General features: G+C 40.7%; 1 protein-coding gene across 1 annotated transcript in view; it reads left to right on the top strand.

The window, feature by feature from the left end:
• Positions 1-10,379: 10,379 nt before the first annotated feature.
• The window catches only part of mob2a (MOB kinase activator 2a), a 52,489-nt gene continuing 49,729 nt past the window's right edge, over positions 10,380-13,139 (top strand). The window contains exon 1 of the mRNA XM_066666994.1: positions 10,380-10,768. Coding sequence (XP_066523091.1) covers positions 10,752-10,768 — 17 coding nt within the window. The 5' untranslated portion in view covers positions 10,380-10,751. The remainder of the gene's footprint in view (positions 10,769-13,139) is intronic.

Here is a 13,139-nt window from a genome sequence, read left to right on the forward strand (position 1 = left end):
ACAAACATTACAAAATATGAGCAGATTTCAGCGTGGTTTCTTTTCCATATTGATGAGCGTTACGGTGCTGTGGCTTTTGTACTCAGACTATAAAAACAATAGGACTGGATTTGTGAGTCACTGACTCAATTTAAAAAGCTCAGGGTAATTCAGCATTTCCTTCATTTGGGTCTATATTAAGTTTGCTTTGAAGTGTGTGTGTGTGTGTGTGTGTGTGTGTGTGTGTAGAGAGTGGCCACCAATTAACACAGGATAATTCATAACATGGTGGATATTTAATGTAGCTTGACGTTTAAAATGTTCTGATAGCAACATTTGATAATTCTAGCACCATTCCCCTTGAATACTGTTCTGTAAAATATTGTTTTATAATCATAAGTGATTCCTAGAGGCTGGAGTAAAAGAAGGCACAACTATCTTCTACATAGCAGGCTGGGGTTTGGCTTAGGCAAGAACACCACATTGTCTTATAAGAAGTCCTTGCGGAATATTTTTTAAGACATCTTTAAGACTGATAAAATTGTAAGAAACTCTGGATCAGAGCCTGTATCAAATAGCAATAAATTATAAATGTTTTTTCATTGGAGTTATGTGTGTAAGTCACAGAACTCGTGTTAAGTTCAGTAACCCTCTTAACTGGTGTAACATAGCAACATTGGGACCATGTAAACAGCCTGGAACCACAGAAATGGTTTAGCTTTAACATATTGCTGTCTGCCAAGTGAACAAGTGATGTCAATGTCCCTTTAAAACATGCTCTCAAATGATACAAATGATGTCCTAAAGTTTATAGACACCCTTTAACTTCTGTTCACTCATTTTTGGACAAAGTTGTTCAGCTGTGCTCAGCACAGAGAAGAAAAAGGATTCTGTTGAGCAGCTGCACATGAGCTTAAGGTCACATGGTCAGTGTCTCTGTTACAGGGGTGTAAAGCCTTCTAGCACTGTACTGTGGAGCAGTGGAACTACACTGTCTAAACCAATCGAGTACCACTACCCAACTTCAATCGGTTGCAGTTGCTGAATGACCTCAAAACCTCCAAAAAAGCTTAAGCATGTTGTGTAAAAGGCCTCCCAGAAGTGTTGAAAGTGTCACAGGCTTAAAGGGGCCAGTAAAGTGAAGCAGAGGCTAGATTTCTCTGATCAGTACAAAATGTGGCTCAGTCACTGATTCAGACTTCTACAACTTTACCACAAGTAATTTACAACTGAGATGGCTGTGGTTTTAACTGTGTACTGTTATGCTTCAGTGTACACTGCAGGGTTAAGTTACCAGAGAAAGACAGGTGTGTGAAGTAGCCCAGGCTTAAAGAGCTAATCTGCAGCTGCCCCGGCCAAGGTGAGAGCTTAGAAAATAGCCCCAGCCTCTGATTATCCTCATAATTATGCAATAAAATTCATACCTGAGAATTCCAAACATATTTAGAATGTCACGCCTGCAGAAAAGGCCAAGACTAACTCTACGAAAACATGCTAATATATGTTTATAAATGTTGGTTTGGCTTAATACACGTTAATATGTGTATTAGTCTAGTCCAGATTTAGTCAGGTGTCTCCAGTAGTCGTGTACAGTACATTCTTCATATGTTTTCTCACAAAATGTCCTTGTAGACGCCTGAGCAGCTGAACCAGTGCTTTGAACTAGGAGTTTATTATTTTTTGTTCATCTGATCATAAAATAGTTCTGATAACACTGCTTGTTTAGCCCATTGTACATCTTCAGCAAAAGAGTGTGTGTGCATTGCTGGTCCCCACACTGTAAATCATAACATTTAGGGGTAGGGTTAAATTCATGGTAAGTCCCCACAATATGAATGGATGTCTATGCCACCATATGTGTGTGTGTGTGTGTGTGTGTGTGTGTGTGAGAGAGGGAGAGAGAGAGTCTCTGTTATGTTTTACTGCATGATTCCTCTTCTCCTGCTGCTATTGTTCTCCTTCATAAAGCTCCTCTATTATCACAGGGCTCCCCACTGAAACGAGAGATGGCATAGAGGAGGTGGCAAAAGGCAGATCTCACTAGAGAATACAACACCACATGAGTTCTGAGGTCACACCCTGTTTTATACACTACATGTCCAAAGTCTGCAGACACCTCTCAGTCATAATAACTGAATGAATAACTGCGCCCACTATAGAGAGTATGTGCTCCCCCGAAAAAGCACACAATTAAAGGCTCTGGAGCAGCTAGAGAACATCTGCTAGAGAGGTTTAAAGTGCTCCAGCATTGGAACTGTAGTAATGGAGCACCAGTGACATTTGGTATGAGCTGTAGCAGCTTTTGTGATCCAGATCTAATCATCTAACGTCAGCACCTGACCTCGCTAATGCTCTCATGGCTGAATGCCATCAAATCCTCTCAGCCAACTTACAACATGTAGTGTAAAGGTGTGTTTTTTGTTCTGAGAATATGTAACCGCAATCTTATACACACACACACACACACACACACACACACTGTGGTGAGAGCTGAGGTCAAGGTGATATGACACAGTGAAATAGCCCCCTTGTATTCCCACAAGCACTATGTGTCCAGTGGGAAAAGGGAGAAATTCCCCTCTTCCCACTGACGAATTCCTCGTAGTTCTCCTCTGAGCTGAGGACATTCTTCTTTCACTGTGGAAGTGACAGCAGCTTTAGTTTCCAAAAGTGTATTCAGCTCTTTGTCTCAGCCAGAGCAGCACAACATGATTTTTGTAACAAAATACACTAAACATACCTTGGCTTGTACATTCTTTTATATTGGTCCTCAGCTCTCCATATACATCGCACTTTCCTGTCCTAAGGCATAAAGATTAAGGAATGCTTTTCTCTTTGTAATTATTACTTTTTACTTAGTTTTGACAATCAGCCACTGACATTGTGTAGATGTGGTATGAGGATTCTAATAGAAAAGCTATGAAATATTTTTAGATTTGACTTATTTTATTTATTAAGTATGGTTTTGCCGTCTCCTTTAGGTGCTTCTACAGAACTGTTACTATATGAGTTATATAGTTAATTAATTCTACTCTGTTCACAGTAGAATTCACATATTTATTTTAGATTTATCATTTTTTTATTGTATACAAGCCTTGGCTTTACATGATCTCACATGAGAAAGATAAAAGGTAGTTTTATTTACTGGCAGTGAAGGAAGGACCCAGGGCTTTTAGCTCCTACTGTTTTGGATTGATGGGTAGCTATAATATGTTTTTAAAAAAATGTTTCTATATTTGCTTTCAAATGAAAAAATCAACTAAAGCTATTTCTATGGTGGGCCTAAAGGACCATAATTAGCCGACTGACAAGAGGGAACTGTATGAATTTAGTTTAGAATGTGTAGTGTCCGTGTATCTTTATTTTTCTCAACAATAATGATGACTAGTACTTGTATAAATCCATGATGTCTGAAGGGCAGCTGACCATGACTCCATGATGACATGATGCCACTGAAGCACAACAGATCCCTCTGTTTGGCCACTACTTCAGCCCCAAAGCTAAAATCCCCAGCAGCATCATGGGGGCAATGAGTTGCTTGTGAGATCATCTCTGATGTAAAACGTGTTCAAGATGGTTTCTTGCCTTCTTTTCTCAAACACACGTTTAATTTAGTGCAGAAGGAAGCTTTGCTGTTTGCCTCGTGTTGTAAACAAATTAGTGACGGACCTCAGTATATGCATGCGGTGATTTGGTTAGAAAACATCATTTCTGTCATTTTCAGGTTTTTCAGTGAGAAAACAGCACTCTCTCTCTGTGTTTGTGTGTGTGTGCGTGTGTGTGTGTGTGCGTGAGAGCGTTCCAGAGGATGTGATTGTTCCCAGCCGTAGCCATGTTGTGTGTGCCAGATTCATCTCAGATCCCAGAGTTTATATATGGAAACTTAGCAGAAACTCTGGATTGTTACATCAGAGCTACATTCCTCTCTTTTCCATTCGCCATTGCTTGTGTCCTCAGATCACCTCTCCACAAAGGGTTTGTGTCTGCAACTATTTTTTTTACATCAATTATTACTTATTTTTAGGAATTATCTTACCAAGGATGTTTTGTCCTCCGGTAAAACTGCTTTTACAGATATGTTTTTAAAATGTATTTTATCCTTCTATTAAAGCACAGGGGCTTTTGTGGTGGAATCTTCACGTGACCCCAGAAGTGTATATTTTTGCTGCACTTTTTTGCCCTCTAACATGAGTCATCAATCTCAACATTATGTGCCAACAAAACCTATTTCTTCACAGTTTTACTCACTTATCATTGGCTTCTGAATTATTTATCATATTATAGATAACTGTTGTTTCCACTGCCTCAGATGAGAGGTTCGGTATCTCTTTATAAAACATTTCTAAGGTGTACAGCTCAGAAAAAAAAAATGTATTCTCATAATACCGGATAAAATGTCAGTTATATTACCAGAAAAATGCTCAGGACTGTTGAACACAAGGAGGTGGGTCAAATCGGCAGTCTGTGAAGGCTCCCCCTACTGACCCAGAAATTAGCACTGTGCCACCCAATCCCTTTCTCCCACATTACAGCAGTGCAACAGACAGATGTTTGAGATGAGATGGGTCGTTTATAAATGGTCTCTAGTGTGACAGTGGGTGTGAGAGGTCAGAGGTCACTCTAGAGCCCCTTTCCTGAAGTACTTGATGGGCCTGTAATGATTTCCTTGACGTAACCCTAATATAACCCTATATATATATATATATATCACTGACAGCACACTCAGCACACTTACTGAAATTTGTTTATTTGTTAAACATATTGAAGAAAAACATAATATGTAAAACGATAGCTTTAGCACAGGCAACGTTATATATAACAGTTCCTCAATATCTTACATTTACAAATAAATGAGCATTAAAGTGTGGAAATGTTTTCACCAGGTATCCCCCCAAACGTTTGCATTACTGTAAATAACCATTAAATAGTAAACATGATATCAGAACTTATTGTTTACATTTGTTTAACCCGTTTTTATTGTTGTGTTGCATGTTAGGTAGGCGTTAACGTCGAGCTAATCTGCAATGTACAAATTGATATTAATGCAGCTGGTATAGTGCTGCCATCTACTGGTACCTGTTAATACTGCACTACTTTCTCCGTGCTCTTTTACATGCGTAAAATATCCTAAAAAACATACTTCCAGCAATTCAAGAAAAGCGCAGTAAATGTATGTATAGGACCACATACGTTTAAGGTTAATCCTGCACCAATAATTAGATTGTAGGATGAAAATATGAAACTCAAAGTCCGTGCTGTTGACACGTGTTCAGTAGAAAAGAACCAGGTTTTCTCCGGTTACATGAGACACGGACTATGATTAAACACTAACAGATGATACAGGGTGTAAACAGAAAGACAATGATGAGGGTTATTCATTAAACAAAGCAAATGTTGCAGATAATACAGCAACATTAAACTTTAAAGAGTGCATATACACATTAAACTTTAAAGGGTAATGGACAATAGCGAGTGTAAATTTTAATTTCAGTTTAAAAAAAGAAAAGTTTCCAATGTCATTAAAATAACAGTGTAGGGGCAGAAGGATGGGGAATTTATTTATAAATTCAGAGAGAGTGTCTCAGGCATTCTGTCTTCTTTAAAGGAGAGGAATGTAATGCAATGATACACTGAGCAGATTTCACAGTTCCCTGAAGAGCTCTCAGATTGTACATTTGTAAGAAGTCAGACATTAACTTTCATTTATTTAAGTCCTGAAAAAATGCCATTATGTGCAGGTTGCAAATATTTTAGGAGGTACTTCCGATGGGATTAGATATAAGACTTTATACTTGCATTACGAAAGTAACAGTCAAAGGAAAACAATGACCTTTCAAAGCTCACAGTTAAAAAATAATTAAAAGATAAAGAGAGAATGGGATTTCAAAGTGTGAAATAATGTGCAGCTCACAAGAAGCTGTTACTAAGAAATGGAATTAAACAAAGATATTTTATGTTATATTTGATTGCTGATGCATATTTGTTTAGTTAAATATACATTTTTTTCCTGACAATGAAAAACTAATGACTTGTACTTTGTATCTGGAGATTAAATAAATGAATGGTCTCTGACTTTTGGACAGACATCTCAAGAAAAAAGCGAATCATTAGTCAATGTGGATGATTTGGGTCTGGCTAAAATTTTATGTCATACATAATGTTGCACAGTTAATCTACTCAGGACTACACTTTGTACACACTTACACATCTTACTGTATTCCACTGTGTTATGTGTAGTACTGTGTTTTATTTGTGCTGGGCTTTGAGCTGCATTGTGCTCTGTGTTGAGTACTACACTGCAGTGTCTTGAATAATTGTGCTAAGAATTGTCTAGTTCTCAAACACTCACGTTGTGTTTCCCTGTCAAGCCACATGTGTAAATTACAGACCCTGAAAGAAAGTATAGTAACATAAAATATTATACAATAACAAAAATATATATACAATCTCATAGAAATTAAGTAGTCTGAAAAATAGCAAGCAAAAATAATTATTTGTCACCACATTTGGTACAGGGGTGGCACGGTGGTGCAGCTGGTAGTGTCGCAGTCATGCAGCACCAGGGACCTAGGGTTCGAGTCCCGCTCCGGGTGACTGTCTGTGAGGAGTTTGGTGTGTTCTCCCTGTGTCCGCGTGGGTTTCCTCTGGGTGCTCCAGTTTCCTCCCACAGTCCAAAAACACACGCTGGTAGGTGTCCGTAGGTGTGTGTGAGTGAATGTGTGAGTGTGTGTTGCCCTGTGAAAGACTGTTGCCCCCTCCAGGGTGTATTCCTGCCTTGCGCCCAATGACTCCAGGTAGGCTCTGGACCCACCGCGACCCTGAACTGGATAAGCACTTACAGATAATAAATGGATGAATGAATGAACATTTGGTATAAGCATGTGCATAGATTTGTTCTGTTCTTCATATGTTTGTGAGTTTTGGTTTAGACAATTTAAAAAAATATACATTTAATGTTAACAATTGTTTGCTTAGGTCATTTTTGTTGCATTAAATTCCAGTTGTCATTCTTAATACTCCACAACAGTTTTAAATGACAAATGTTTGAATTTTTAATTATAATTCTATGTTTAAAACATTTGTACACCTAATACTTGATGACAACAAACTGATATTAATGGCTAAGGAGGTTTTTAGCAGCTCTTGAAAGGATTCCATTTTTGGACATGTGCTTGAGGGATAGTGTGTGGTCTAATAAATCAAATGGTGTTGTTCATTCCTCTGGTTCTTTTGTTTTGCTGGGGCTTTTAGGGGTGGTACTTTTGTTACATTGGTATCAACACTGGAATGTGGCTAAAGAAGTAGCCAGCCATGATCTGGGGAGCTAGCGGTAGCTGTCAATGCTTAGATTGACAGGGAGCTCAGTTATGCCCACACCATGATGACAGTTACAGGTGAGCTGAAATTGGCATATGTGGGTCCAGCAGCTCTTACTCTGCAGCAAGAGCTTGTGTTGAGAGTTCTCCAGCAACAGTCCAGCTGGTCATGATAGTGGCTAGAAGTCTTGCTGTTGAGCAGAAAATAATGGTGAGACAGACCTGCCCTAGCTCTAAAGGCCATGTCTAGCTGATATATGGCTTTTTTTTTTTGTTGGAAGGATAATTTTTCAAGTAGAAACACAAAACAATGTCTAGAGAAGGAATAGAATTAAATCAATTACATTTAAAAATCTGCAATTAGCATAAAATAGGGGCCAATTATGTTGTACTAAATTTATTAAGAGATACCATTGTGGGCCCCACCAAAGTGACAGTTGTTCTGAGAATGTCTTGTTGATTTCAGTGTAAATACATTAACCTACACGCTACAGGAAAAATAACTAAGTAAATTAAAATATACATGCATTCATTGTCTGTAAGCGCTTATCGGTTTAAGGTCATGGTGGGCCCAGAACACACCTTGAGTCAATGAACACAAGAGAAAAACGTTCTCCACAGACAATGTTTAATCATTTCCATTCATAATTTTACGAGAGAGAATTTATCACATTGCATTCAACTGCATATGTTTAATCTAATCAAACATGAATTGGGTAAAATTGAGTCTGCAGATGCTGCAGTATTTCCTGTGCAGACAGGGTAGACTACAGGTCTGCGAGAATATTCATGTGTATTGATTGGAACACTGGTTGCAGTGCGTAAAAAGCTTTCAGAGTCTTGCCTAAGCCGGACCAATATCTGCTCTGAGCAACTAATGGGCTCCAGAGAGGCCCTGACCTCACGTCATTAATACATATTTACACAGTCTTCAAAGAATCATAAAAATTGACTGCAGCTGAAACTATCTCTCATGTAGGCTATATCAGATGACAGATTAGGATTGTAGTTTAATAGTTTGACCTACATTTCCCCCATGGTTAAGAAAGTTTGATGTAAAAAAATATATATTAAAAGAAAAGGATGTGTCAATGTAATATAACTGGAAAAAAAAATCTAAATCTTCCTAAAGAAATACAGGAGGTCCTCGGGTTACGTCAGTCCCGAGTTACAATGTTTCGTGGTTACGACACATCTCCCATTTACTGTATAAAGCATTGTTTCGACTGAAGTGGTTTTGCGTCATAAACGTCGTAACGTGAACTTCGTGTGTGGTGTGCGCCGCGCGGCGGAAGAATGCACGGTTACGCGGCTCGGGACCGAGGAGGATAGGTGTTAGGAGGAGGATAAGTGCTTACAGTATGTTATTTACGTACAGTATGTACATATGTTCCACCTTACACTGAAAATCGGTTTACGACGCGACTTAGGAACGGACCAACGTCGTAAGTCGAGGACCCCCTGTATATTTTTATAGCGCCACCATTAGGCCAATCAATGTAATTTTTGTTGTCCTCCGAGATGCACACAAACTGCATCTACCCTCCAAGTGAGGAGTCTGCACGACCTACGGTCTTTTCCGCACAACGACTTTTACAGGAGAAAAAGAATAATACGAACAAAAACCGTAATACACACAATAGTGCTTGAACCCTAAAAACAGAAATCCAATGGTGCCATTGGCACTCAACAGCACCCTCTGCTGGTGGGATTTCTCACTGTAGCTCACTAACGTAAATACATTCAGTAAGTATCGTAACCTAGCTAATTTAACCCTGATAAATATATGTAAGTGGCCGCAGGGTGGCACAACAGGTAATATCCCTACCACACAGTTCTGGGGTTTAAAACCATGCCTCAGGCAAATGACTTTGAGGGTTTGGTCTGACTTCCTCACAGTCCAAAAGGGAGCATTGGCTATTCCATAGTGCCCATACGTGCGAGTGTGTGAGTGAATGGTGCCCAGTCCATTGTGTGTTCCTGTGGCCCTGATCTGGATGATCAGGCAGCTACTGAAGATAAATGAAGGAATTAGTAAATAATAAAGAATATACCCACAAAAAATGACTGTAATGAGACTAGGGGGTAATGATTAAGCCAGTGTATTTGAAACTGGGGACTATTAGGAGACAGTAAGTGGCAACAGTGGTAGATTTAACCTAGGCACTGCGGATAACACACCTAAACTTTGATGAAATATCCAGTGATCTTTAATGACTTCAGAGATTCATGACCTCCATTTTTATGTCTCATCCCAACAGTGTTCATCACTGTACTCAGGCAAAGGGATTCACACAGACCACAGGCACAGTGCCCCCTCTATGCCCCACCAACAACACTTGCACCATCCACTCATGATTCCCTTGGAGTTCTCCCATTCTAGTGCTGGCCAGGCCCAAATCTGCTTAGCTTCAGGGGATATACATGTTCTGGTGTTCAGGGTAAAGAAGGTGAGGAAAATGTAGGACCATCCCGCCTTATACACAAAACAACTCAAAAAGCATGACAAAAATAAACAGAACAACAGCATGAAAACAAAACAGCAAACAACAACACGACAATGACTCTTTGACCAGGGATGAGGTGTCTGTCGGGGGACCAAATGGAGGTGCTTCATAGCACCACCCCATGAGCTCTCCTAGAGATCCCACAGATGTTAGTGATTAGAAAATAATTCTTTAGGTAGGTACTTTTTTGACAAACAAAATTTTTTTTCTTTAACATTTAGGACCAGAAAACCATCTTATAGACATCTGGTGTGTTGTCTTAGCAGGTCTTTACGGATGTAAGACATAAACCCACAACCTCACATACCTCTGTTTGTGTAGACTAGTAACATATTTAAACCTAACTTTAAGCTCAGTAAATAAAACGCAGGCTTTATATTCTGGTAGCAAGCACGAATCATTGACGTTCGCGTGCACTCAGACACACACTTCGCATGCGCGCGCCGCGGAAACGCAGGTGGGGAGTGCCGCTTCCGTGTTTACTTCCGGGATTCACTATGTAGCAGAAGGGCAAATGTGGACGTGAGCTCTGAGAGCTGAGCTGCCGCACGCACACACGCGCGCGCGCACATACACTCGCACTGAGCGCTCTGTGTCGGGACACAGCAGTGGAGCAGAGCGGCTCCAGTTTCAGGAGGGGAGCACTGTGCTGGGCTAATAACGCCGCTGCTGTGTTTCGGTGTTTCAGCCAATGCAGCCTTCTCTTATATCTCCTCCTGTTTCTCCTCCTTTTCCTCCGCCCTCAGACCCACACCGCCGCGCACTCTCCCTGCCGTTCTCCAGACTCTAGACACTCTCAGAGACCGGAGCGGAGCGGAGCGGGGGGTCGCGGGGAGCGGTGGGAGCTGGAGCACGAAGACGGAGAGACCCGCGGTGCCCTGGCCGCGTGAAGCAGACGAGGCGGGGCGGCGGAGCTCTCATCCCTGATCCCCCTGCAACGGTCGACAACATGGACTGGTTCATGGGGTGAGTTCAGTTATTCGTTTTTGTTATATGTTCTTTATCGCACTCTGAAGCCCACTCATTACCTGCCACACGCACAGCGCACAGTCAGGTGACTCATGTATCAGACAGGTGACTGTATCGTATTACAGTAATATATCCATAGTCTCACTCTCATTGTTTTAACAGCTTTCTCATTCTCTGGGCAGGCGCTGGAGATAAGCTGCTTACTGTCAGCGCTGTAAATCAGACTCGGACTCCTGAGCGCTTGTGTTTGGCTGTAACACACACACACACGCACCACTCTTTCACGCGCACCCGGGATGCCGCGGTTGTCACGGTTACCGTTAACTCAGCGGTTCTCCACTGCTGTGTGTGTTTGTTTGTGTGGTATTAGTTTACCCCCAAAACGTAAAAAATATATAGATATCTGCAGGTGGCCACTGTTTCTAAAGCAGGTTACTGAGTACAGAAGTATTGTGGGTAGCCTGCTAGCTTTGCTAGCGCAGCTACTTTCAACACAAGCGAGTGATACAGCGGTAAGCAGTTCAAACACAAAACAACAAGACCCCCAGAACCTGACCGAGTGGCCCGTTATATGAAAGGGATAGAAACATACTTTAGATTCAGGACTGTGAACCCACAGTCAACTCGTGCTCTTCACAGTGACATCCGGCTAGCCCTCGTGTCTGCTGTCACTTGAGTTTTTGGGTGGACCTCCATATTTCTCACAGCTGAACTCCTGGCCTCAGCTCTTGTTTTGTAGGCTGCCCGATTATATGGGAGGTTGACAGCGCTTCATTTGTCTAGATTAACTGTAGCTACCTTTTTGACTTTTGTCATCTGACAGTGTGAGAATGATCTCGGTTTAAGGTCTGTTAAGAGATTTACGTATGAAAACTCTATAGGTCTGTCATTGCTTGGGTGTGATCTGTCCTTGGATGGTCTTGATGAAGGAGATCCATATATTTGCAGTAGTAGTCCCAGCCATTGTGGCCTAGACTCGTGCAATCGTTTTGTTTTTTTAAGCGGAAAAACAAACAATACTTGGATGAAAAATAAATAAATGAGGTTGTTTAAAAATGTGTTGTCTCTTTGGATAAGAAGGTGACTTTAGGGTAACTCTAGGGTGAGCAGACGTCCTTTTTTACCCGGACATGTCCTCTTTTTTAGACTTAAAAAATGTCCGGGCGGAATTTCACAAACGTCCGGGATTTTGTTTTTCTAGAGCTTACATAGAATTTCGAGAAGTGTTTCGTTCACAAACTAGTCCCGCCCCCTCCTACTCCGATTGGTTCGCTTGAGTGAGAAGGGGGCGTGGTGAAGTAGCCTAAAATCTTATGATTGGACGGTCTGACTGTAGAGCTACCGTTATTGGTCGATAATCTTCTCTGTAAACATTAATTGGTCAGTCTGCACGTCAGTAGTCCTTGTTTACGTCAGGCAAAGCTTATGTACCTACCCTTAGCTCGAGCAGCTATGCCGAAAAGTAAATGTAAGTTCTCGGGTGAATTAAAAAAGAAATCCTCATGTTTTGTGTAGCAAATAAAGGTGTAAAGGACCTAAAAGCACACATAGGCTCAGCTAAGCATACAACGGCAGCGATGGGCGAGAGCTCATCACCCCCCCATGTCCTCTTTTTCACCATCTCAGATATGGTCACCCTAGGTAACTCTGTGTTGGGCTGGGTCAAATATTATGAGGGCCTGTTTTTGCCTGAAGGGCACACTTTTTGACAGGCCTGCTGTCATTCACACAGTTGTCCAAATGTGGATGGTCAGCCAGGACATTTCAGCGTCTGATTTCTGCTTATTTTGTTTTGTGAATTAGCTGAGGCTAGTGTGGTAGATAATGTTATTTTGTACAACTTAAAATGATAATATATATTTTAGCTGCACAATTTAGAATCATATCCGCATTGAAAAACAACATAAGCAAACCTTTGTCTTGGCTGATTGACAGATTGTCGCAATGGAACAAGTAAATTCGCTTATAAGTTTCTCTAATATAATTTTCCTTTATTATGTTTGCAGAGGATTTAATGCACGTCTCTATTTAATTTCATTGTTTGCAAAGAAAAAACATATAACCTACATTTTTATGTTTAATTTCATTTCATGTTGTGACCGATTGAGTAATGTTTAATAATGGTGTGTCTGCTGCCCCGGATAGAATGATTAGGAAATAAATGGGGAAAAAAGAGCATTAGTTTAGTCAAGGAAACAAAGTGTGTCAGTGTAAGGGCGTGTGTGTGTGATTGATTAGTCGGTGCCCTTTCCTGACCCGAATACAGGGATACTTTCCTTTTACATACATTCCACTTACTGATTGTTTTAGGAGCAGAGGCTGTAATATGACCTCGTGCATCTTGTTATAAAGGCTGTAGATTAATGAT

This window comes from Hoplias malabaricus, chromosome 4 (genome assembly GCF_029633855.1).
Source record: "Hoplias malabaricus isolate fHopMal1 chromosome 4, fHopMal1.hap1, whole genome shotgun sequence".
NCBI classification, from domain to species: Eukaryota; Metazoa; Chordata; class Actinopteri; order Characiformes; family Erythrinidae; genus Hoplias; species Hoplias malabaricus.